Source organism: Seriola lalandi, unplaced genomic scaffold, assembly GCF_002814215.2.
Source record: "Seriola lalandi dorsalis isolate HSWRI2012SDOR001 ecotype SW California unplaced genomic scaffold, Sedor1 jcf7180002054646, whole genome shotgun sequence".
Lineage (NCBI taxonomy): Eukaryota > Metazoa > Chordata > Actinopteri > Carangiformes > Carangidae > Seriola > Seriola lalandi.
Window position 1 is genome coordinate 96,550 of NW_019525199.1, and position 26,967 is coordinate 123,516.

The window sequence follows — 26,967 nt, forward strand, 5'->3', positions numbered from 1 at the left end:
TTCTTCATGTTGAAGCTTCATGTTTCAGTCTGGAGGTTGATGCTTGGTGAAAATATTAAACCTTTAAAACAGGCTGAAATTTCAGCTCCAACAACAACAATAAGTCAAATCAACCTTTTCCTTTTGAACTGCAGTTAATTAGAAAACAGCTGCTATAGCTGCTCTAATTATTCATTACTGGGATGGAGGTGAAAAATGACCTTTTCATCAAGTTTGCATCATAGAAGCTGTAAATTGCAACATGAGGCCGTTTCCTCTTTTGTGCATTTTGTTTAAACAAACATCATAAATGTCGGCGAGGCACGAACATGCAACCTGCTGGTGAAACCTTCCTCCATCTTCCTGACGGAAGAATCAGAGGAAATTGTTTCTTCGTGACTCGTTTAGTGTCTTTGTGTTAAATCTGGTGGAACATGTGAAAGCCGTCAAAAGACAAGCGAGCACAGGTTCACTGCTCAAAAGACCAGTTTTCATCCTCCCAAAATACAAATGAATGACAATAAGTAACTCTACTAAATATCTGGGCCCTTAAAAAGATTCACAACAGAAGCTTCACTGGACTGACTGACGTCACAAACCCCCCCATTTTGTGAAAACCATAATAGTTGTCAAAATACTCATTTAATCCAGAAGAGTCAAGTCTTGTGACGTGTTTTACTTTTATTGACTATTTAAACGATGTTTTATTAACTTGAAGTGACTAAAGAAACAGACTGTGTTTGTGAAGCATTAGATCTGAGGGAATCTGCAGTGACACTGGATGAATCCACCATATTTTATTTAAATCGTCACAAATTCCAACAACCATGAACCTGATTTCTGACCTTGGACTCAGAACATTAGCACTTGTGTTGAAACACTTCCTGTTCCTGAGGAACTTCACTTCATTCACAAGTGTTTCACCATCACCTGATTACCACAGACAAACATGTCACTGAGGGTTAAGAGTTTCTTTCTTACATCAACACCTTCATGTTTCAGCTGAAACCTGTGGAGGTTGAAGCTGGACGAGGCCCAGAGTCACTGCAGCTGCAGGATTTACTTTCCACTTATTTATCTATGTAGAAAATTATATATGAAACCTGAACAATTTCATATTTGACATAAATCTAGCCTATACAAATAAATGTTTACACATACATATTTAATGTATGTATGCTTATATTGTAGACAGATGTTACATCAACATAAATCCATCCACAGTCATGTCATTCACCTTCCACAGGTGGATTTGATGATGTCACAAATTGGGAGAAAATGACTGGAATTTCTGATTAACAGGAAGAAGTTTCTCTTCATCTGCTGCAGTGAAGCAGCTCATTGATCCCGTCAGAGGAAACAGACAGAAACATGACGTCATTGTTCTCGGTTAAAGCCGAGCTAAACCCGGCTTCTTCCTCACCAAAATAAAAGCCTTCCTCATTGACTAGCTTGGAGTCATCCCTGCTCTCTCTCTCCTCCTCCTGGGCTCGACCTCCGACTCCCTCTGTTCTGGACTCAGCCGGTCCAGAACGCCGCGGCTCGGCTTCTGACTCAGGGGGAGGGGTCACATGACCTCTCCCCATTGGCTCCCAATTCACTTTAGAATAGATTTTATATATAGTTTATTTAATATAGTTTGTTTCATGTGACATCTCACACTCCCCTGAACACGTTGATTACTGGGCCGCTCCACGAGCTCGTTAGGACCGTACACTGCAACATGTTCTGTTCTCTAAAGCCATAGATTCATAACACACAGGCCCATGTATTCAATTTTAAACCCACCTCCACCCCCCCCACCCCCAGAGAACTTTACATCTAGTTCTGTTCTTACATGCACAATAAAATACTTATTTCTTTTAATTTCAGGATGAAGTGATGTCACGGGGCAAATAATGAATGTAAATGAACATGATTTGAAACATTAAAATGTTTTATTATAATTCACCGTTGAACATGAACCTGATGACGTCGTCCCACAGCGGAGCTCGTGTCTCCAGACTCGCTTCACCTGGGATAGTGACACTCCACCCCGACCGCCGCTCTCTGGCTCCGTGTGATGGGGCTCCGGCTCGACACTGGGGGGGCGTACACCAGCGAGAAGGCGTAGATGAAGGTGTTCTCCGTCATCTGGGGGGAAAAAACAAAAACAAACAAACAAACACTTAGAAAAAGTGATTGTGGTGAGAATTTTAATTTGGTTTTTTTATGTTTGAAAAAAAAAAAAAAAATTCTCTTCAAAATTTATTATGAAATGCTGAATGTGATTTAATTTTGCCTTTGTTTTGTATCTAGTAATTCTTTAATATTTTATTAAGTCAGGCCTGATGGTTTTATAATGTTATTTGGTTCGTTTAGTGATTTATAGCAGTGGTTCCCAACCTGTGGGCCGAGGCCCACTGGTGGGCCGCCCAGGCCTTGCTAGTGGGTCCAACATCATTTGAGAAACAGAACAACTTTGGTGAAAAGACGTAAAAATATAAATGTTTTAAGAACATTAAAAGGAGATCAGGCCGCAGGTAAAAACACGACTGAAAACAGACTCGTATAAAGCAGCTTTTAATTCTTGATTTCACTGCTGTCTGCTGGTTATTTGTTTTAGTCCAGCTGTTTAAAAAAATGCTGATATGAAGATGAGACATGAACGCATCACATGAATAAAAAGCTCGTACCACCAGCGTGCTGTTGCAGCCGTGCAGCTCAGACTCAAAGACGATCACGTGGGACAGGTCGTCGACCTCGGTGGCTGAACAACCACCGAGTGTGATGTGCTCCGGTTCCACCAGCCGGCCGAGGCCCAGCAGGTCCTGACTCACTTCCACCTGGAGGCCGCTCTCCCCACACCTCACAGCAACACGGTTCCACGTCTCCGGCCGCCGCCGCTCAAACCGGACCGGAGGCTTCTTCACCTGATCCACTGGAGCTTGTGGAAACCTCCAGGAGAGCGGTTCCAGCTCCGGGTAGACCTTCACCTGGAGTCCCCCGGCCGGCTGAGCAGACTCCCTGGAGTGCTCTCTCTCAGGTTCTGCTGTTGGCCTCGCCTCCACCTGTGCAGGCCTCTGCGCCTCCACCCCCCGGCTGGTTGGCTCTCTCCTGCCGAGGACTCGAGCGTCACTAAGCCGCACACAGAGAAGCACAAAGCCGAACGCCACAAGCTGCCTGGACGCCATCGCTGCAAACACACACTTCTCTATCCAGCTCCCTAAAGCACCAGACCGAGGAGGCGACCCCTCCCCCGGCCTCGTTACCTGAATCCCTCGCAGCTGCACAGCCTGCACTGATTGGTTAGTCTGTGAGAAACTGAACCATCGGTGTTGATCCACAGGTGTGTTTGATTTGTCTGTTTGATGGACATCATGAAAACCCTCGTTACCTCCGACAAGGAGCTTCTGTTGTTTGTCAGTAGTTTTACACACAAAGCGACGACCTGATTTGCACCACACCTGTAAATGTGACTGAAGTCTGGAGCATCAGGTTTGACCATGTTCATGCAACATTTTAAAAATCAAACTCAAAGCTTTTTAAAACCTCAATCAAAGCTCCAGAAGTTCAACAGCAGAGTCGACAAAAGTAGAAACCAAAAAAAGAAAAAGAAAAAAGTAGAAACCCAGCAATAAAAAGATGTTCAACATTTTCTAAATCCTGCCACAGAATTTCATATAATTTCATTTTTATGTAACCAGAGGGAAAATAACTTGTTTTGTTGTGCAGACTTTTCATCACTATGACAATGACTTTTTCTTTCCTCACTAAATAATAATCTAATTATTTACCTGCAGACTGCAGCTCGTGGAGGTTAGCGCCCCCTAGTGTGTCGGCATAACCACAGCTTAAAAATACATTTGTCAGCAGCTGATTATTTATTTTTACTTATTATCATTAGCTTTGTTTTTGAAACTGAAACACAAGCAGCTCCTGGAGTCACCTGACAACATGGAGGAGGCTGATCAGTGACCTTTGACCTCTTCCTGACTCTGCTGCTCTGCCTCCAGCTCTGGAGACCATTGACACTGAAGAGTGTCGTTCACACAGCCAGTTAATTAGAGCAAAGTCAGTCTGAAGCTGCTGCAGCTGAAGCTGCTGCTGCTGCTGAAGCTAAAGCTGAAGCTGAAGCTGCAGCTGAAGCTGCTGCAGCTGCTGAAGCTGAAGCTGAAGCTGCTGCTGCGGCTTCACAACAAGAACAAGTCTCCCGAGGTGAAATGAGGAGCAGCACTGGTGTTCTGCTTCACCATCAAACCCATCAACCCCTTATATTTGCTTGTGCTGCACGTATTGCGTCACTTCTGTTGATTGACACATGGGTGTGGTTTCCCCTTATGCTACCTGTTCACTTGGGTGGCGGCGGGAGATTTGGACAAAGGGAGTTGGTAGAGCTCCGGTATATTTTCTGTTGACCGTCACCATCGTCATCATCATCACTTTATTCTCACAGTCGGATCACATCAGGTTTTATATTTTTGTGGAACAGTCCTTTTTGATTTTTTCAGTCAATAAAATTCAGTAAAACGTCGTCTGGATTTCAGGATGACTTTGTGGACGTGTCACAGACAGGAACTTACTAAGTCTCTCAGCGGCCTTTTGGAAGAGGAGTCGCTACACCCTTTCTGGTTTGTTACAGTCACTCTGAGGAGCCAGGAAACACAGATCTTTACTAATTGGACATTTAAAGTCACCACCAAAGAGACCAGCAGCGCGTGGTTTCAGTGTCAGCAGCATGACTTCAGTGTAGTTATGCAGCAGGTGTTCAGGAGCGGTGAGGTGAGCCTGTTAGGACAGAAGCAGCTGTTTCCTCTGTTGGTTTACGAGCTGAAGATCTGGATTTCCACAAGTGATAAATCTGTCAGTGTGAAGCTTAGCAGAGGAGCTAATGTAGCTTCATGGGGATGGGACTAAGACATGGGACAACACATTTGTCAAGACGTGTTATAATTATTACAGAACAAGCTCTATACTTTTATCTCTACCTGTACAGGATGAAACTCTGCATCTTCTTTTAATTCAGTGTAATTCACTTGATTTGATCTGTTGGAAACTCTTGTGTAGCTCTCTGCCGCCGTCTGGTGGCCGTACACAGTGTGAAGCTCTCACACTGTAGAGAACCAGGAACCTGCACAGGAACACATCTACAGAAAAGTAAAGAACTCCCTTAAGAAAAGATACTCTGCTCTGCTCAGACAGAAAAGTTTTCAATAACCCTTTAAATTACAGGCCGTTAATTAAAGTGAACCGTGTGTGTGGGCTATACTACTTATTATAACATTTCCCATATAATTACCATTCAATTCAATTCAACTCCATAATCAGCCTATATTTTTAAAGTATTTCCCAGTTATTATACTACAACTTGGAATTATTCTGACTTTTCTTGACTGTTATTTCTTCACATTACCATAAAATAGCTACATAATTAATGACCTGTAAATTAAAGGGTTAACGAGTTTTCTTTTTCTTTTAAAAAATTAATCGAAAATAATTCCTGTTCCTATTTTCTGAATTATCAACATAATTTTGAGATAATGATGTTGTTAATTCTGTTTTTATTTTTCTGAAATGAACGCATTATGCTTCCATACACATCTGTATTGAGTGTGTTGTTTATCACGCACCACTGAGGAACAGCTGCACGCACGTGCTGTATTGACGTGAATAAACAGAAGACTGTAGAGAACAGTCTAAGATCTTCATCTGAATTACAATCCTGAACAAACACAATCTATTTAAACTAATTAAACACAAATCACTGTTGTTCCCAGTCATTCAGTGTAACTGGAGAAAGTTCGTGAACCCTTCATCTCGTGACGTCAACACGTTATTTACAACTGATTAGCTTTTGCTGCTAACGAAGAGAGCTAACACTTTCTCTTCAGCCTGTGAAGAGACAAAACAACTGAAGTTGGACTCGAACTTCAACATGAAGGGAAACAAAGACTCCTGTTGTTGTTCTGACTCTGTTCCACTGGATCAATCCAACCTTACCTGAAATCCAGTGTACTCACGATCAGGCGGGAAAAACATCGTCACATCCGGTGATTCACCTGGTGCTCACCGACATGACGCTCTGTTTTGTCGTAGCTTTAAATCCGTCACATTGAACACGTTCAGAAACAACGATCCAAACTTCGCTGCCTAATCCAAAGCACCAAACTGCTCTACGGCAAATCCCCCTGTCGTAAACTTCAACCGTATGATGTACATTTTACGACAAATAATAGAAAAGTGATTGTAAATGCGCCGTCTCCTTCATCAGCTGTCTCTGATAAAAAACAAAGATTTTCTACAGTATCTTTGTGCTCAAGTGCACGTCAAAGTGTACATTATAGGGTTTAGTTTACGACAGGGGACTTGCCGTAAAGCAGTTAGGTGTTTTGGATAAGATTAATTAAACGCGAGAATCAAACCTTGTAACAATGACAACCTTCATAAAAAATCATATTGTTTAGAAATAATAATAATAATAATAATAACAGTAATAGTAATAAAATTCATACAATAAACACAAAGAGAGAGAGTTCCAAAACATAAAGAGTTACATTCTCAGATACCAAATTCTCCAAATTATAAAAGTAAAATAAACAAATAAAATAGATACATTTATGAATAAATAAATAAACAAATAAACAGAAGGTTAATTAACACTTTGACTCTCTGTGTCTTTTATTGCTTTGTTTTGTTTTTATGATTGGACAGCACTTTGCTGCTAGTGCTATATAAATAAAGTTATTATTATTAAATCATTTGAAGAAGAAAATGCATTTTCAGAAGAATTATAAAATCTGCTAAATAAATATTAACATATCATCAATCATTTTATTTAGGAACAAACAAACAAACATTTCTGAAAACTGAGAATTTCTCTCTCCATGATGAAATGTGTTTAAACTCCTGAAGAAGAGAGAAACCAGGTTCATCTGATACAAAACACACAGAAAATAAACGTTAGATCTAAAAGTTATCCTCTTATTTATCTTTAAATATCTGAATGTGAAACACAATTCATGTTCTAATCATAGAACACGTCACAGGCACGTCTCCTTCTTCTTCTTCTTCTTCTTCTTCTTCTTCTTCTTCGGCCTCAGAGAAGTTCAGTGTCTCTAGTTATAGAAGCCTCTCCAGTACCAGCAGGTGCAGTTGAGACCGGCAGCGATGAGCAGGATGACGAGGAGCGTGATGAAGAGGCCGAAGCCGATGACGGTGGCGATGACGGCCCAGATGAACGTCCTCTTTGACGTGTCGATCAGGGGCGACTTCAGGGCCATCCTCGCCCTGCGCGCTCGCCGGCGGTCCTGAGGAGGGTACCGAGCCAGGTTCACACTCTCCATGCCCAGAGAGCGGACCAGACACGCCCTCTGGTGGCTCAGCTGATCAAAGGTGTGTTTGCCATGGTAACGGCCCATACCACTCTGACCTGGAGGAGACAAACAGGTGATGTGGAGGTTTTCATGTGGCTGGGTGGGGGCTGCAGACAGGTGCTACCTCCATGATGACACCAGAGCTGCAGAGGTAAATTTAATCGGTGAAACAAGCTATCACCACCTGCGTCCCACTGATGACACGTTTTTACACGAAGCACGTTTCAGTTTTCTTCAAGTTTATACAACAAAACTCAAAGTGTCATCCCTCAAAACGATCCTGTACGGTGGCCCTGAGAGGACAAAGCACTGCAGCTGGAGAAAACACAAATTCAGAAAAACATCTTCATCAATGTCACAACACACGAGCTGCAAATACTCACAACAACCAAATACACACAGACGACAACAGGAAGTGTTTCCAGGGGACACTAAAAAGTGATGAACCAGGCTGGGACGCACTTTCAATGTTTTGTGGCTTTTGAAGTTAAAACCATTGAACCATGGATGTATTATAGTACATCCATGCAAGTGCGAGGTTCATCACTTTTTAGTGTCCCCCTGGAAACACTTCCTGTTGTGTTGTGAGTATTTGCAGCTCATGTGTTGATGAAGGTGTTTTCTCAAGCTGCGGGGCTTTGAGCCCTCAGGGCCACCGTATGAATCAGCTGTTTGCTAACATGTTAGCAACAGCAGCTACATTAGCCGCTGGTAGCAGCTTGTTTACGTGTTTTTCTGCCCACTAGTGGACAAAAGTGAAATGACTGTAATTGTCAATTAATAAAGCAGCTTCATTGTCGACTCATCAAATTGTTTCAGATCAATAATTTTCTTATGAATAAATTGAAATTTGCATAAAAACAGATGAGTTATTCATGTTTGCTTTGACAGACTGTTTGGTAACCACGGTAACCAGGGTTAAGACTCGATTTAGGAAAAAAGCCATCACAGATGAATAGTTGCTCAGTCAATGTTCCCATCCTGACTGAAGGTAGGAAGTGTTTAATACGAGCTTCCTGACTGAAGATAGGAAGTGTTTAATACGAGCTTCCTGACTGAAGGTAGGAAGTGTTTAATACGAGCTTCCTGACTGAAGGTAGGAAGTGTTTAATACGAGCTTCCTAACGTCAGTAAAACTGTTCCACTTCACGTGTTTCCTCCGTGTCGCTGCTCTTTTATTGCTTCAACACCGCGGACCAAACATCAACGCAGCCTATCTTAACCTCTCTGTCTCTTTTATCTCCTGAGTTAGCGACATTGTAAATTTCAGGTTCACAAAAATACGTCAGTGAGATGAGGTGAGAGAAGAAGCGTTGGTTGCTAGGTAACAGACACAAGAGTTGATAACAGAAGTTGGTTTGAGTGTTTAGGATTATTGAACCTGAGAAAACAGAGAAGTAATATAAGATATATATGTCCCTATATCATAGAGATGTTGCCATATGTGTCACCTGTCAGGGGATATATTACTATCACGTCTATACATCCTCTGGATATATGAAAATATAAGTTTATAACATATGTTAAATAATAATAATAAATGTCCTGAACACAGACAGTAACTTCAGTCAGTCTCACCAACGCCACCAAACGGCAGAGAGCTGAGCGTGTAGTGCATCATCACGTCGTTGACCGTCACTCCTCCACTTGTGGTCTCCTCTATCATCCTCTTCACAGCCTGGACACACACACACACACACACACACACACACACACACACACACACGAGACACATGAAGAAGAAGCTTCATTAAACTTAAAACTTCTTAAATCTGTTTTCCAGATGTTTCACCTTCTTGTCAGAGCAGAAGATGTACAGGGCCAGAGGTTTCTCTCTCTCGTTGATGAAGCGAATGGCGTCGTCCATGTCGCTCACGGTCACGATGGGCAGCAGGGGGCCGAAGATCTCCTCCTGCATCAGTCTGGAGTGGGGGGGCACGTCCTTCAGCACTGTGGGGGCTTTTAAAACAGAAACATACAGCAGTCTTTACTGTTGTCTGATCTGAACTGAGAGATTAACAAAACGTATCTTCCTACCAATGTAGCACTGGGAGGCGTCACTCTGGCCCCCCACCACAGGAGTGTACCCCTCCATCAGACTCATGACTCTGTTGAAGTGACGCTGGTTGACGACTCGGCCGTAGTCCGGGGAGCATTTAGGATCCGCACCGTAAAACTCCTGGGATGGAAAAAAGGTCAGGAAACTCGCTCGCATTAAAGAGACAGTTCAAGTCATTTCTTATCTCACCTACAGTCAGTGAGTTACCAGCAGTAGAGTCAACGTTCAGGTGATGTTCAGGTGATGTTCAGGAGGTGTTCAGGAGACAGCCTCGTATCAGTACATTAACGTATTGTAACACAGGTGCAGCAGCTGAGGGACGAGCTGCTGTGGGCGGTGCTCTACTGCATCTACTGCAGGTAACACACTGACTATAGATCAGTACCTCACACACACTCTCACAGTTCAGAGTTTAAATGTTACCAGTAGAGTCTGTCGGATCCGGTCCACCACTTGTCCCTGGATGGACGGTTCACACAGGATGAAGTCCGGAGCGATGCACGTCTGACCACAGTTCACAAACTTCCCCCAGGTGATCCGACTGCACACGAACCAGGAAGTGACGTACAAACAGTTACACTTTATCTACTGTACAGTTTGAATGTGTCAGTGTTTTAATACTGTGAGAAAGTCTCATTCAGGTACATTTACTAATGTGGAGCTGAACAGATCGTTTTGGTTTAATACATTAATGTTGTTTTCAATCATTTTCCCATCACGGCTTTTTAAATCTGTGCTTGGTGACACATTCCATGACACTCCGACATCTGAGAACTGTTGGCTGCCAAAGATCCTTGAAGTTGAACATTTGCTGAAGACAGTGTTTTATTTCTTACATAAAATAAAGTTTGTGCTCAGCAGCCAACAAATGATTCACTGTGACAGATTCTGTATTTTGTCTTGTCTACTGAAATGAATGGAACCTGTGGACCAGGTAGGAAATCAATCAATCAATCAATCAAGTTTGGAAAGTTGAGGAATGAGTCGTTGAGCCTCAGTGTCATTGACAAACCAGCAGATGATGCAGAAGCTAAAAACGTGTGAAGCGTTTTGTTGTGGACGTTAAAGAGCAGCGGTTTGAGGCGAGCCAACTGCAGAGACCAGTCGCCTGTCTGTCCCTGCATTTCCTGTCTATCATCACCGTCCAATCAAATAAAGACAAAAGCCCCTAAAAAAGAGGAGCGTGTGAGTGTGTTACCGGCAGGCGGTTCTGATGTCACAGTTCCTGTCGATGTAGCAGGGACTCTTCCCGCCCAGCTCCAGGGTGACGGGGGTGAGGTGGCGAGCTGCGGCCTCCATCACCAGTTTGCCGACCGAGCTGCTTCCTGTGTAGAAGACGTGGTCGAACCTCTGCCTCAGCAGCTCCTGCGTCTCTGAAGCTCCGCCCGTCACCACCGGATACAGCTCCTGAAATAAACAGCACGAGGAGGACGGTCGGGTTCATATCTGCTTCTACAGTCGATGGAAAATCTGAAAACCTTTAATGATCCCTGCAGCTAAAGCGCTGAGTCGGCCCAGACTGGACAAGACAAGACCTCCTTTAGTCTTCAATAGGTGAGTTACTTCAGAGTGTTCTTCACTGATTAACTTATGAACCAGACGTTCAGCAGCTGAATTCTCCACAGAGGTCTCTCCTCAAACCAGGAGAAACACTGAATGAAACTTTAAACTTCAGAGATTAACTGACGCTGCTCAGTGACACAGGACAGGACGTCTCCAGCAGAAACATTTGTTTCCTGTCAGAATCTGTAGTGATTTTAAAGTTCTTTTGTTTTTAAAGCTCTTGCATCGGCAGATATGAACAGTGTGACCCGAGAACCTGAGCAGCCGGAAGTGTTGAAGTCTTTAAACGTAAATGTCATTAGTCACTTTATTTCATTCACCTATTTTATTGTGTCTCATTCTCATCTTTCTTATTTCATTTGTCCTTTTTCTTTTTTGCTCATCAGTCGCCTGTGAATTTTGAACTGCTCCAACCTGTGTCAAAAGTGCTGCACTAATAAAGTTTGATTGATTGATTTAAGTGTAATTCTGAAAAGTTTAATAAATTCAGGCCGTTACAACTGAGCAAACACCATCTACAAAATCTGTCTGGACGAACCTGAGACCAAAGATCCAAGTTTAACAAACCAAATCTCACGTTTCCCGACTGAAACTCTCATTATGACATCACAACAGGAGGAGCCATCGTCCCACCAACCCTCTCTCCTGGTGACACGGTCTGACAGAGGGAGTCCCCTCACTCAGCGGCCACTCGGCCCAGGAATAAAAACTGTCTGTGCGTCGCCGTTCACACCAACAACAGACGCTGCAGTTCAGACCTTGTCCAGATACCGAGGCAGCAGCGCCCGCAGCAGGAGGGAGGAGTACTCGCTGAGCTCCGACGGCTTCACCACAGCTGCGTTCCCTGCAGAGAGAGAGAGAGAGAGAGAGAGAGAGAGAACAGGGGTTTCTATCAATGGGATGAGGTCACTGAGAGAGGGAGGGCGAGCGAGCGGAGGCTGAGAATGCAGAGCTGAGGCGGGAAGTCAGAGGAGGTTCACAGCAGGACAGTTCAGCTGCAAAACCCGAGTGTGACCAACATGTATGTTTATGCATTATGTTATAGATCTGTTGTATCAGGATATTGGTAAATGTTTTACAGTTTTGTGCCAATAAAAGAGTGAAAATGGCTGAAGACGCTCTCGTCTCTTCACCAGTGCACATGCTGGTCGATCTGAGGAGGAACAACAGCATCATTTACTCTGTTCTCACAGAACGTCAGTCCTGAACTTCATGTGCTTCTCTACAAGACTTCAGATTCATCTCAGCTCAGAGCGACACTCAGACTTTCAACCAGTGAACACAAGCATCATTTCATCACTGCTGCACTTCTTCTAAAGTTATGTCCTAAATCTGAATTTATACAAATCTGGAAATGACGAGTTGGACCTGAGATTCTTCTTCTCTCTGGAAACTTTAAACTCCTGGTGGCCTGTGTCACCTGCACAGGTATGGTCACATTTAGCTTATTGCACCTTCCCAGGTCAGGGGGTGTAAACGGACTGCGATTGGTTGACTTGTCTATCACTCCACACTTGAATCATTTTATGAGTTCATGGACTTTGATCCACCTGAGCAGAGGTCTGCTCTGCAACTACAACACTGTGACTCTGGTGTGGGGGGGCCGGGAGACGCAGGGTCCCTACCTGCAGCGATAGCTCCGACCAGGGGCAGGAGGGTGAGGGCCCAGGGGTAGTTCCAGGCCCCGATGATGAGCACCACCCCCAGGGGCTCGGGCTGAATATAGACCTCGTCTGAGATGGTGAGGAGGTTCCTCTCCACGTGGCGAGGAGCCGCCCACTCCGCCAGCTTCTCCGTGGCCAGCTTGATCTCGTTCTCGATGCCGATCAGCTCCAGCAGCGGCGTGTCGTACTGACTCTGCAGGAAACAGAACATCCTGTCAGTCAGACAACAGCTGCACCTGCAGACATGTGACTCAGTGTGTGACACTCACCCTGTTGATGTCCTGTTTGAGAGCGGTGGAAATCTCAGTCTCCTTCTCAGTGATCATCCTCTGCAGAGCGTGAAGCTGCTGCAGCCTGAACTCCAGAGGCCGAGCGCGGCCGCTCAGGAAGGCCTCCCTGGCCCGCTGCACCGCCTGCCTCTCCATACATACAGGTGGAACTGTGGGTACAGCACAGGTGTTTCAGCAGGGAGGGTGTGTGAGGTGACACACATACTGAACTTAAAGGGCCAGTGCGCAGGATTCAAGCGCAGAAGGGTAATATTATATTCATAAGTAGGTTTTCATCAGTGTGAGAATCATTGTGTTTTCATTAGTTTAGAATGAGCTGCCATGTTGCACCGCCATCTTTGTACAGTGGCTCAGAAGGGACAAACCAAACTCTGGCTCTAGAGAGGGCCCTTCATGTTTTACATTACCTGAGGGCCACCGTAGGTTCTCCTACACCACTAGATGTCACTAAACCTTCCACACTGGTCCTTCCAATTTTAAAAATGAACAATCAACATGTCCTGGAACAACTTTTATTTCCTGTATCTATGTAAATTGAACAAACTGAGCGTCACAGAACAGACGATCAAAAACCAACCAGACGACTGACGACCGATACTGAGAAGTGACGCAGCACTGTGACAAAATGTTTAATCAATTTAAACTTTGCAATGAGATTTTATTGTAAATAATTTATTTTCCAGTCTCAACATCAGAACCTCTGCTGACTTTAAATCAAGGCAGAATTCAAGGTGAGATGGATTTTAAAACTAAAACTCTATAAATTATAACTTTGTTTATATAATATTTTTAGTCAGGATACAACAATGAATATAGAAATATATAATTACAAGTGTTTCCCTTATTTTATGACAGGAACATCGCTCAGGCCCTTAAAGAAGGCGTCGAGGTCAATAATACACACACAACACAATACAACACTGTAAATAATGTGCAAATAAACAACATAATAAACAAATATATCAATATATATCATATCAAATATATAAAACATACAACTTTCAAATACTAATGTACATTCATTTGTAATAACTAACATGAATAAAGTGAAAAAAAAGTAAATTAAAGGAAAGTTTTCCATAAACACTCAAATCCTTGTTTTCTTAAATCAAGAAAATGTTATTTATAAAATGAAGGTTTGTTTTAAAACTCTGTTAAAACTCTGTTAAACAGTCTGTGGATGTGAAATCTCGAGCCTCACACCAAACATCTGTCAAATATAGAAACATCTGTAGTTGAAATGAAATGACTGGATATGGCTCCTGTCAGTTTTCATGTCTTTCTCTCTTTTCCCTGAAGCACAGCTGCATAAAAACATCATCATTTAATTAAGACTTCAACAGGTTGTCAGAGGTCAAAGTGGAACAATCATGTATTTCTATTAACCTGCAGTGATTAGACGGTATTGATCATAAGGAAGCTTAATGCATTCACTTAAAAAAATAAAATAAAAAAATCCAGTTTTTCTTCATTTAAATGAATAAAAACATAATTTTAAAACTATTTACTAGAAAAAATTAAAATAAAATAAAAACAGGATTATTTTTTTTAAATTTGTTTTAGAGAAAAGTTTTCCAAAAACTTCCTGCAGATTGTTTTCTCATGTGAAGTCATCGTCACTGTGACACTGTGACAACTGCGTCTTTGACTTGAGAGAAACAAACATTTTGATTTTAATTTCGAGTCTCTGTCGTTTGTTTTATAAGAAACTCTGGATGTTTCATCTTTAAATCATCTGATCGACGATGGTTAGATAATCAATAAATCGATAGAGAGGAGTTGAACTCACCGCGGTCCGGAGCAGCTCAGGTGAAACACATCCAGTTTTCTGTGTGGAGGTTGTAGAGAATGGTCCGTCACTGATCTGATCTCAGAGCGGTTCAGGTGTCCGACACGCTCCCGGCTCTCCGAGCGACTCTCACCGCTCATCAGTCACTCTGATCTGGGGTCAGTTTACCGGGAGGCTCGGTCACCGTGACGAGGAGCTGGAGCTGCGTTCACACACTGAGAGCCTTCATAACATTAAACCCCCCTCCCCCCTCCAAGACCCGCCTGCGCACGCGCGCGCGCGCGCGCACACACACACACACACACACACACACACGCAGCCTTTTACTGCCCGTAGTTGGGGTCAGTGTATCTTAATAACAGCCTCATAAACTCCAGTGACCTTGGTATCTGCTCAATAATATTCCAGTGTTGATAATAAGACAATGAGTTATAATCAACGTGTTGTTTTGTTTAATGTTTAATGGCAGAAACAATAAAATATTATCAGGATTCAAAATGGAATAAAAAGGAGTAACAGAAGTTACCATGGCAACATTCAAAGCAGATGATATTCATGAAATTAATTTCATTATTTTGTTAAAGTAAAATCTCCTTTTACCAGGTTAAATAATAATAATAATAATAATTACAGATTTTAATTCTATAAAATTGACATTAAAAACTTTAATAGCAGCTTGAAGTTGTAACAGAAGAGATGTGAATGTACGGTGGCCCTGAAGCTCAAAACACAAACAACCTCAGAAAACATCTTCATCACTTTGACACAAGCTGCAAACACAGACACGACGGAAGAGGGGACACAAAAACATGATGGACCTGAAGGCTAAGCTAACGGCTAACATTTTTGCAATAATATCTGAATCATGTGATCGACGTTATAATGAACAGAACAAACTTTAGCTTTAGCTCAAGTAGCCAATGAGCCGTCTTCATGACTAACGTCCCCTAGAAACACTTCCTGTTGTGTAGCAGCACGTGGTCTGTCAAACTGAGGAAGATGTTTTTCATGTGTTTCTGAAGCTGCAGGGGTTTCAACCTTCAGGGCCACCGTATCAATCAGTCAGGTGTTTCAACATGGATGAAATGATATGGACCAGTTAATCACAGCCCCGGGCCCCGCACCACCTGCACCAGGACACGGTCCAGCACAGACCAGCAGAGTCTGGTCCTCAGCCTCACAGCCGGAACCTCTGCAGGAGAAACAACAGTGTGGATGTCAACAGAAGTGGAGGGGTCCAAAACAAAAGGGGCCATTTAGAAGAGGAGAGTGAGGCATGCTGGGTAATTAAAGGGAGGGTAGATGAGGGGGCATTCAGTGGTTAGATTTCCTGGACAACAGTACACATTGTCTGCCGGGGACAAAGGCCATTGTTGTGTGAGGGGACGGGGGCCTGTGGGATTGTGGGTATGTGGAGCGGAGTCCCTGTATCTGCTCATCATGGGAAAATGTGTCCGTCGTTATTTAAACGCCCGTAAACAGTCGTCACACAAAAGACCCACTGTTAAAACACACACGTGAACACAACACGGAGCTGCTCTATGAAAACATCATGTTCCTGCTGTGAAGGTGAACGAGGTCCCAGCAGATTCTGGATCAGAGGGAAACCAGCCAGTCAATTATTAATGAAGGATCACATCGTGGTCTAACAACTGTTGGACAACATGTGACTTTAATTATGACCTGAACTGAACCGTCATCTCAATCAGTCACGACAGAGTGGTTCATTTTTCACAGATTTGAAATCAGACGCAGTCGCATGATTAAGCTCCATGTTTCTTCTTCTGTGTTTTATTTGAAGTGTTGATCCATCAGAAGATATAAAAACCATCTCAGTGTAGTTTCACATCTCCTCTCTCAGGCTTCTCTCTGCAGCTCTAGTAACAACAGGTCTGTGAGCCAATCAGAAGAGAGGAGGCTCTGAGCCTCTCTGTTTCCTGCAAGGTTTGGATGGTGGGTCCAGGTGGGCGGGGCTTGGTGAATGCTTTGTTGTGACATCACAAAGTTCCAGCAGTCAGCTGGTTTAAGGCTCAGCGTCTGAATACAGGCTGTGTGCGTTTCTCTGTTATTTGAATTCTTTTATCTTGTTTTGTTTTTTTGTTTTTTATTGATTAAGTGTGATTTTGATTAATGTTTGTTTTATTAGTTGTTTCTGTGTGAGGACACAGGAAGACGAGTGACCGCTGTGTGGATCAAAATAATTCTGGTCTCTTTGTTTCCAGTAAAGAACAATATAATTTGGTGCTAATTAAAATGATTTTATTCCCATTAATTACCAGAATAACAGACAGAAGTGAAATGAATGGAGAGTGAAGCATCAGACTGAACGGATCCAGAGACTGAACAGAACTGAATAAATATGAACTCAACACGTTTCCTCAGAACTTATTCCCCTTTAATGAAACAGACCTTTATTTCCTGTTTGACCCGTCTGGTTTAATTTACTTACCTGAACCACAAACGCCGCCAGCCCGGCCAACATGGCGAGCAGCGCCATGCGCCGCAGCCTGTACACGTTGAACTGCTTGAGCAGAAAGAATCGAGCCCAGCCCAGTTTCTTGGCGGTGTGGGGGGGGTACCGCATGCTGTTCACCCCCTCCATCTTCAGCTGCTTGATCAGACAGCTGCGCAGGTGGCTGAGCTGGTCGAAGCTGTGGCGGCCGTGGTAGCAGCCCATCCCGCTGTTACCTGGGGAGGTGGCGGGGGGGGGGGGTTAGTCATCTTTGTTGTGGAGGGTAAAGCAGCTGCAGGTGGATCTCACGTTCACACACTCACCGACTCCTCCGAAGGGCAGAGCGCTGACGGTGAAGTGGACCAGACAGTCGTTGGCCAGCAGAGCGCCGCTGGACGTCTCAGCGATCACCCGTTTGATCAGCTGGTTATCAGAGGGGAGGGGTCAGAGCAGAGGGGGAGGAAGTGAGACACAAATGTGGTCTGAACGTTAACCTGAAGGAGGGAAACACCTGTCTGCTGGCGATGTGTTTCACCTTGTTGTTATTGGAGAAGACGTAGACGACCAGCGGCTTCTCTCTCTCGTTGATGAACTGGATGGCCTCGTCCACGCCGCTCACCGTGATGATGGGCAGCAGCGGCCCGAAGATCTCCTCCCTCATCACTTTAGATTCCCTCGTCACGTCCTTCAGGACGGTCGGAGCTGCGAGGAGGAGGAGTCAGTCCAGATTGTGATTGACTTTATACGCAGATATAATGTGACGGAGTTTTGAAACCTCACTGAGGAAAATAATCTCACATTTGGAGATTGAAGTTTTTAGAAGAAAAAAAAGTCGTACACTTTTCAAGATGGCCGGCGGCTCAGACACACGACTCACCGATGTAACACTGGGATTCATCACTGTCTCCGCCCACAGCGACCGTGCTGCCCTCCATCAGAGCCATGACCCTCTGGAAGTGTCTCTGGTTGACGATGCGTCCGTAGTCCTCAAACGTCTTTGGATTATCTGTGTAAAACTCCTGCGAAACACGTCACAGCATCTTCACACTGACCTGATCGGACAACTCAAGTTTCTACTGTAAAAACAGAATCGTGTTTCTCTGGGACCAGAACATAAAAACATCTGTGGACAAACATTAAAGCATTTCCACATCATCCCCTCTTTCTTCCATAACTTTCCTGACACAGATTCAAACCTCAGTGTCAGACCTTGATGTTCTTCCTGATCTCGTCCACCACTCTGCTCTGGATGGACGCTTCACACAGGATGTAGTCTGGAGCGATGCACGTCTGACCACAGTTCACAAACTTTCCCCACGTGATGCGACTGTGAAGAAGAGAAAGAAACTGAAAACACTTCCTGTCTTTATGTTGTGTTATTATCTCACTTCACACACACACACCGGCAGACCAGCACATATCTGTGTCTGTATGTGTGAGATCCAAGGGACTGACCGACATGCGACAGTGATGTCACAGTTGCTGTCGATGTAGCAGGGACTCTTCCCGCCCAGCTCCAGGGTGACGGGGGTGAGGTGGCGAGCTGCGGCCTCCATCACTAGTTTGCCCACCGAGCTGCTTCCTGTGTAGAAGATGTGGTCGAACCTCTGCCTCAGCAGCTCCTGCGTCTCTGACACGCCGCCCGTCACCACTGGGTACAGATCCTACAGAGAAGTGATCCGGTCATTACAGCTTCCTGTATGTTCACACCGAGCAGAGATCAAAGATCATATGGAAGAAAGAGGCTCACTCTGTCCAGATACTGAGGGAGCAGCTCCTCCATGACCTTCGCAGAGTGAGAGCTGACTTCAGATGGTTTTATTACTGCTGCGTTTCCTGGGACGTGACAGAGAAACAGATGAGACGATGCAGCGTCATCAAAGAGTCTTTTTTCCTTGAGAACATAAACACATCACAGCGACAGGTTAATGTCAAACGAGATAAACAGACGTGAGTCTGCGGAATCTGAAAATCGAAATCAAACACTTCAATAAACTAAAAGTGTTAAATATGAAATATGACGTGACTTTCTAACATATTATCACTTAAGAAGGATTTAGTGTCGAGACGTGCAACAGTTTTGTTTATTTCTTTATTTAATAGGGACGATGCAGTTTAACAGTTTCAAAACAAAGTATGAAACTAACGAGTTGCACAGTTTATATCTGTAGATAATTCTCCACTTCTGTCTCTAGTTGAACTTTCACATGTGCAGCAACAAAAACAACACAAGTGATAAAATCCTACAATTAGCTAAAAACAAGCAGATGTTCAGTCTGAAAAGAGAAACAACAACAACAACAACAACGACAACAAGAAGCTACAAACAGTCAAACAAAGACAATTCATAGAAACAGTTACCTTCCATTTTGAAAACACGACCACACTCAGGAAGCAGAACACATCATGTTGTAGAATAGGAACATAAAGTCTACAGGTGTATTTGTTACCTGCAGCGATGGCTCCCACCAGCGGCTGGAGCGTGACCGCCCAGGGGTAGTTCCAGGCCCCGATGATGAGCACCACCCCCAGGGGCTCAGGCTGGACGTAGACCTCGTCTGAGATGGTGAGGAGGTTCTTCTCCACCGGCCGAGGAGCCGCCCACTCCGCCAGCTTGTCGATGGCCAGTTTGATTTCTCCCTCCAGGCCCAGAGTCTCAAACAGCTCCGTCCCGTGTTCGCTCTGAAAGACGGGACAGAACCTGAGGCCCGGTTCAATCCTTCAGTCCCAGCTGGTTTGTTAATGTTTACTGGTTTACTCTGGCTTTTAATTTCATTTCATTTATTTATCTTTCGATATATTTATATATTTTAAGCTGTTTACCTGTATTTGTAATCTATGATTATTTGCTGGGTTGTTTTCCTTCTATCACCATACTTCTATTTCTGGTTATTTATTTTATTTCTATTTTTATTTCTGGTCTTACTCTCTTCAAACATCTCCTCTCTTTTAGCATTTTACTATTTTGTCTTAATTATTATTTGATCATTAATATCCTACCTTTCACTTCTGGTTTTACTCACTTTAATACATCTCCTCTGTTTCAGTATTTCATTATTTTATCTTTATCACTCTGTCGTTATCTTTACTCCAGTCTTCAGTGTTTCACAGTTCGTGTTGTTATTGTCTTATTTTTATTGTTTTTATTAATTACTTGGTCATTTATTGTTTTGCATGTGAGTGAGTGAATGAGGGGGTGGGAGTGTTTTTTTTATTGCTTCTAAATGCAATACAAATAAAGTCTGATTGATTGATTGATTAATGAAGGAATATTCGAACAATAACAATACTACACATGTTGGAGAGGAAGCAGGAAAACAACACGTTCACTCATGTGTTCAGTATTCTGATTGATAGCTTATGATGATGATTACAGTGTGGTTAAAAGAGTAACTTGCAGTACATTGTAGTTCCTAATTTCTAAAAAAATACACATAAATACTTGATGGTGTTTGGTGAAATAATGTTTGTACAGGTTTATTCCAATCAGCTGTCTGTTCTCATTAGAAAAAAATGATTTCATTAAAGTTTTACTGACCTGGAAACAGACTTAAAGTGTGCATTACTCTTTAAAGGCAAAGAGCAACACGTCAGTTTAATTACGTCAGTGTTCAAACAACTGAAGAAACTAGATCAGCAACTTTAAAAACAAACAGGAGAATATTCACCTGTGTCCTGTTTCCTCAGCTGGTTTCTAATCCAGGTCTTAACTGCAACCTGGATCTGGATCAGTCCTGCTCCTGGTCTGGTTCTGACCTGTTTCTATAATGATCTTAAAATTTACTGCTGCTGTTCCACTGACTGAAAATAATCCCTGGCACTAAATGTTGGAGTAAAGTTGTAAAGTGCATCCTGCTGTGTTTTCCTATAAAGTGACCTTTCTGCAGAGCCACCATCCAGTTCCCTGGCCCCTGACAACATCCCTCAATATTCCCGGGATCCCAGAACCTACTGGGAATACTGGGAATACTGGAAGGTCCATGCAGACCCACCTTGCCCAGGTCCCTCTTAACAGCATCAGCAATGTCCTTCCGCCTCTCTGAGATGAAGCGGAGCAGACTCTTCAGCTGGTGGACCCGGTACTCCAGAGGCTTGGTGTTTCCCGTCTGGAAGGACTTCCTAGCCCGCTGCACGACGAGCTGTTCCCGGGACATCCTGAACAGAGGGATACGGAGAGACGCGTTCCCTGAAAATCCTGGCTTCGCACCTGAAACCTTTCCTACCGTCAGTTTGAGCTAAGCTAGCAACTACAGACATTCAAACAACAGCTAGCCAACCGGTGACCGTTAATATGCTAGCTAACGTTGGTCAGAGAGAAAGTCCGTGTTATCCATACTGTTGCTAACGGTACTGAGGCTAGCACCGCGAGCTAACGAAGGGTTATGTCTTTTAGCAGGTGTTAAAACAGGTTAACTGCCACTGTAAACAGAGATGCTAATTATTGAATCGTTCTGCTTTAGCTTCATAGCTCACAGCAGTAACGGATAGCATTGGAAACCGTTACTGAAGCTACAGCTAACAGTGTTAATATCCGTGTAAACCTTAATAATATGATACAAGAAGACAAGTTATAACAAGTTAAGGTAAGTACAAGGTAAGTTTTACCTTTCAGGGTCACTCCTCTCTGACAGGTTTAATAATAACTACTAACTAGTTATAACCTTTATGGGGGTGTGTTGTTACTGAGCTCGGCACAGGCGTCAACGATTGGTCCGTGTGCGTGTCAATGAATGAGAGCACCAATCAGCGCGGCGCATAGTCAGCGGAGCCCCTCCCACCATGACAATAATAGTAACAACTGGAAAATGCACTTTCTGCACAAACTGCCATGAAGAAATACATGTTATATGAAATTACAAAGTTGCTGAATGTTTATTTTTACATTTATCAAACATAAACGTGTCATAAGCATAGAATGTATATGAAACTTAGTTATAACTTGGTTATTATATATTGGACATTAAAGTCCAATTAACATACATTTACTCATTATTCAGCTGCATCACACTCTACTCAAAGATTTATTGGTAACATCTTGCACACAGCTCTCATTTCACTCGCCATTATCAACTCAGTCAGGTGCAAGTTATGCAGGAAGCTCCCATCAGTTTCAAAGGTGGAGGCCCACACTGTTCAAGCCTGTAAAATAAGTCTGCAGAGTACCGTACAAAAGATTTGCATTCATTAAAAAACGTGCACTTGTAGAAAAGATTTGTATTTTTAACAGAAAACAGAGACTATTGATTCACAGTCTCTTTAAAAAAAAATAATACAAATCTCTTCTACATGTTCAAAACTGAGGAACTTACACTCACTCTGATGACAGGATGAGGTCAGTTTTCTCTGTTTCCTGGTTTTCCTACAGAACATTAGATGCTTGGGGAATGAATATGGAGGTTATACATGAGGCATATTGGGAAACTGCATGTTTCAGGTCCAGACACAGTCATTAAATACAAAACTTTAGAATATGTAACGGTTCATGAGAACATTTGTGCCGCTCAGATTCAATCACTTCTGTTCCAGATGGTTGTGCTTGAAGAAACAATTATAGATTGATTACATGAATATTCAAAGCTACAGTGACTCTGGAAGAAGGATGTTGACATATAACTGATGAAGCAGTTCCTCTTCACGCCACTTTGAGAACCTGAAATTTACCCAGAAGGCTTTGTTATTTTGGCAGCATCTGCAGACTCCTGCAGGTTCTGAGGAAAAATGCAAACACACTTTCTGTGAGAAGCCTGACGTTCTCTGGAGAGATCGATTCATACTGTTGAAGTAAATGAGAAGAACTTTTATTTATCTATGAATCCCTTATCCCTCGTCCTGTCGTCCTGCCGACCGTGAAACTTTTGTCCTCCAGGGTCAAAACTGACCCGATCTGTTTGACTGTTTATAAAACATGTGTGAAATTATTAGCAATAATAAATCTTTTCAGTCAACTTCATTCCAAATCATTATTGTGACCAATTGACAAGTCAATGAAAACAGTGATCATTAATTACATTTGCAAACAGTGAGTAAGGAACCAGATTTCTGATATAAAAACCTTTGAGAAGGTCGACGGGCGGTTCTGTACACAACTTTTGGAAACTTATATTTTTTGTTGTTGTTTTTTTTGATCAGTGTGTTTGATCAGATTTCCTATGAGCATGTTTATGAGAGCACAATAACACTACAGCTTAACATTCAACAAACAGGTGAACAATTAGTAATAATTAAATAATAATGGCTATTTTTATTATCATATACCATAACTTTTAAATAAAATAACCACGCTGCAGGACATCTTCAAGTTTCCTCTTTTTAATAACAAAGACTGGATCTGAGTTCCAGAAAGAACAGAGACAAGTTTAACGTTAACATTTCTCTTTGAAAAAAACGGTGCTTGGAAAGTTGCATTTTCAGGGTCGTGACTGACGGTGGGGTTTTTATTTATTTTTTCAAAATGCATTCAGGTCAAGCTGGAGAGGCGGGAAACAACAGGGTACATACATTCAAGATTCTAGAGGTTCTACAGGGGAATATACAGACTCCATGTTCCACCCATGCTTCATCTAAAAACAGTCCATCTTCAGTTACAGAGCAAAGATTCAAGCGGGTTTCTATCAGCCCCCCCCCCTTCACTCTGTGTGCAGTGAAAGGCTTCATGTGGATGAGGGAAACTGAAACCCAGATATGTGTAGAAAAAAGAACAGTACATCCGAGGAACAGGCTCCCAGAATCCACTGGGAGCCTGTGAACGCATTTACGCATTTACACGCCTTTATACACGGAGAAAAGAACGTATTCACACCTGTACACAGGAGCAGGCCTATGTCCGGTTCACGAGAAGAAGGCACCTGCTTTTCCATCATTAACTGTATTCTACTGGCCTTAATGCACACCTGGCAAGTGCACCTGTGTGTATACATATATATACATATATATACACTCATACATACATACAGTACATACAGTGCTGGGAGGACAGCAGACAGACTGAGTGGATGCTGGGCAGTGCAGATTGTGACGAGTCAAAGTTTCACCAAACTTAGGGAAATGAGCAGGAGCCGGTTCCACAAAACACCTGAAGAGTTTCCTTAAAGTCCGAGTTTAGGTTTTCTTTAAATTAAAAACAGTTTACAAAAAGGTTATGGTGATAAATGAGGAGAATGAACACGTCCTAAGAAGAGAGGAAGAACCCCTTAACAATGAGGAAGTGGTTCTACATTACACATTTGATTGGCAGTCAGGTTGCTCTACATTTTAATGTCAGGTGTAGTCGAGGACGAGATGGCGGCCTCCCAAAACTGATGACAGGTGTCACAAGTGCTAATGTCAGCAAACAAACGGTCTCCATGGAAACAGTAGGTCTCTTTCCCTTAACTTTTTTCACCTTTTAAAAGATTCTGTGCAACACCTTTAAGTAACTGCCGCAGCTGAGGAGAAATTAAACCTTAAGTGTCAGACTTAAGTGGAAAACTTAAGGTGTTTTGTGCGAGCGGCTCCAGACAGTCTGAGGACGTCACGCTGATTTCAGAACAGTTGGTGAGATCCACTGAACAGACGTGTGTGTGTCGATCTCGACGATGAAGAGTCCTGGTAGAAAGAGTTCAGAGCTGCCACGAGAGTCTTTGATTCTTTGGCACGGCTCCGTGCCACGACCGCTTCCTGATCAAAGCCTTGGCAGACGACAGGAAATCGTATCAAATTCATCTATGTACATATAAAGATTTGTGCTCGTTGACCGACCGAAACTCAAACTGTGATCTCACACACACACACACACACACACACACACACACACACACACACACACACACACACACACACACACACCTCCCAGAAAACAGGAGAAAGGAATCATCACATACAAATATATACAAGTCTGCAAACATCACGTTCTGTTAAAAAAAATCAGCTGCAGAGAAACTGACAAACATAAAAAGCTGTAGTTATTTTTTTTTAGTAAAATGAAACTTATCATCCAGGTAACTTGTCATCAGGGGTTCAGAGTGAACACCTGCCCAGGTGACGGGACCAGGGCCTGCGACTCCTCGTCATCAGCAACATGATCAACACGTCACTGTTGGATTCCCACACAACACAGTAACCAGGGAAACGGCGTGAGAGTCTTCAACCTCCTCGAGCGACTGCGCTGCGTTCAACGTGCAAAACGTTCGCCTGAAGTTTGAGAACGATCCGGAGGAAAGTGAAGCTGTAAATTTAAACTGTTTTTCACACGTTGGACACAACTGGAATTAAAGGGACATTCCACCAATTTACTGTCTCACTTCTACGGTTTAAATAAAGATTTGTCAAATTCGAAGCAGCAGAAACAGTAAAGTTTTAATCTTTAATACGGGTTAGCACCAGAAACATTAAAATCCTACATTTCCCATAATGCCACTCGCCTGCCCGTCAGATTCCACAACACAGGCTGAGACGACCCTGATGACATCATCACTGCAGTAACGACCCTGATGACATCATCTGGGTTAAGGAAGCAGAGGGAGAGTCAGCTCCATGTTTACTGGGTTTTTAGGGGAATTCAGAGAAATATTATATTGTATTATATTATATTATTAATATATTAAAACTCTTGATCTTATTAATGCTAAAAACAATAAAACTGTCAAACTATATAATGAACTCTTTAAAGAGGAATAATCTGATAACTACATAAATATTTTTTGTCTCAGTTTTATTTTGAAACAAAAAATATTATTTATTATTTCAATTTGCCTTTTACTTTGTTTTTTTCATTACATCTTATTTCCATTATATTTATTTTTATATTTTTTTATTTTACTTTTATTACTCTTGTTTTCTAATAAAAAAAGGGAATTAAACAGGTGAAATCAGTGGACTGTCCCTTTAACTGCACAGATACCTGACTGCACTGTTTCCGCTTGTTGCTGTGCCTTATGGGAAATGTATGCAGTGGACTTGTTGATCATAAACACAGAGCAGGTGAGTGCTGAAGGTGAAGCCCCGCCCCCCCCAGGCTCTCGTCTCCTCCTGGCTGTAAAGTGCTTCAGCTGACGACATGAGAAAATGAACAGGAAGTGTTCAGGTCGGTTTGCTCAGAGGTTCTGTAACAGGACTGTCTGTGAGCTCGGTCCGTTTCCCTCCGCTCCAATACTTCAGGTTTTCAAGATCGGCAGGAGACTCCAACATCCACGTTCCTCTCAACCAATAAATAAGAACAACAACAACTTCAACAGAGTAAATAACCGCCGACATCAAGTGATGACGAGCAGGATTTTAAAAGATGAAACAGCTCGAGTCTCTTGAAGCTCAGTCCGCTCCTCTCTCTCCTCCTCCTCCTCCTCCTCCGGTAAAAAAACAAATGATCCTAAAACCATGGATGGACATTAGTTTGTGTATTTCATGTAGAAAAAAAAAGTGGTGTCCACATCGGGGTTCAGCCTTCAGTTTCTGATCCGTGGTCGTCTTTGGTTGAGTTTGTGCGTCAGTCACAGTCACGGCCGCGACCGACGATAAATACACATGAAACCTGTCGAACGAAAAAGTGCTTGAACTGCTACAGGAGGGAACAGCGGCTCTGTGAGGGCGGGAGTCGACAGTCTCAGGACGTGGTCCCCGTGTGTGTGTGTGTGTGTGTGTGTGTCTGCTACTCGTACAGTGTGACAGTGCAGTAGCAGAGGGCGGAGATCCTGCGGTCCACGCTCGCCTTGTCTGAAAACACAAAACAACATGAGATGAGTAGAAGGAACAGAGGTGGGAGTTCACACCTCCTCAGAGATCACACTCACTGTTTCTAGACCTTTTCACACCACCACCACCAACTTTTTTTATTTTGTTTTTTGT

At 43.0% G+C, this 26,967-nt stretch overlaps 4 protein-coding genes across 5 annotated transcripts in view; all 4 read right to left on the reverse strand.

The window, feature by feature from the left end:
- Positions 1–1,897: 1,897 nt before the first annotated feature.
- On the reverse strand, positions 1,898–4,018 carry LOC111665466 (zona pellucida sperm-binding protein 3-like). Its single transcript, XM_023420481.2, has 2 exons — positions 2,655–4,018; positions 1,898–2,112 (listed from the first exon to the last, which is right to left on the reverse strand). The coding sequence occupies exons 1-2, from the start codon at positions 3,150–3,152 to the stop codon at positions 1,990–1,992; spliced, it is 621 nt and encodes a 206-aa protein (XP_023276249.1). The 5' UTR covers positions 3,153–4,018; the 3' UTR covers positions 1,898–1,989.
- Positions 4,019–6,606: 2,588 nt separating this feature from the next.
- LOC111665468 (aldehyde dehydrogenase, dimeric NADP-preferring-like) lies at positions 6,607–14,966 on the reverse strand. Its single transcript, XM_023420482.2, has 10 exons — positions 14,697–14,966; positions 12,887–13,056; positions 12,579–12,810; positions 11,712–11,797; positions 10,589–10,797; positions 9,814–9,931; positions 9,369–9,510; positions 9,124–9,290; positions 8,910–9,009; positions 6,607–7,387 (listed from the first exon to the last, which is right to left on the reverse strand). The coding sequence occupies exons 2-10, from the start codon at positions 13,040–13,042 to the stop codon at positions 7,074–7,076; spliced, it is 1,524 nt and encodes a 507-aa protein (XP_023276250.1). The 5' UTR covers positions 13,043–13,056; positions 14,697–14,966; the 3' UTR covers positions 6,607–7,073.
- Positions 14,967–15,139: 173 nt separating this feature from the next.
- LOC111665465 (aldehyde dehydrogenase family 3 member A2-like) lies at positions 15,140–21,857 on the reverse strand. Its single transcript, XM_023420480.2, has 11 exons — positions 21,754–21,857; positions 21,141–21,303; positions 19,599–19,830; positions 18,899–18,984; positions 18,604–18,812; positions 18,358–18,475; positions 18,026–18,167; positions 17,684–17,850; positions 17,472–17,571; positions 17,146–17,384; positions 15,140–15,888 (listed from the first exon to the last, which is right to left on the reverse strand). The coding sequence occupies exons 2-11, from the start codon at positions 21,300–21,302 to the stop codon at positions 15,874–15,876; spliced, it is 1,470 nt and encodes a 489-aa protein (XP_023276248.1). The 5' UTR covers position 21,303; positions 21,754–21,857; the 3' UTR covers positions 15,140–15,873.
- A 1,584-nt stretch (positions 21,858–23,441) lies between these two features.
- ulk2 (unc-51 like autophagy activating kinase 2) overlaps positions 23,442–26,967 on the reverse strand; it is a 40,085-nt gene continuing 36,559 nt past the window's right edge. For both annotated transcript variants that reach the window (XM_023420493.2, XM_023420494.2), the window contains exon 27: positions 23,442–26,835. In XM_023420493.2, the coding sequence (XP_023276261.1) occupies positions 26,771–26,835 (65 nt within the window). In that variant the 3' untranslated portion in view covers positions 23,442–26,770. The remainder of the gene's footprint in view (positions 26,836–26,967) is intronic.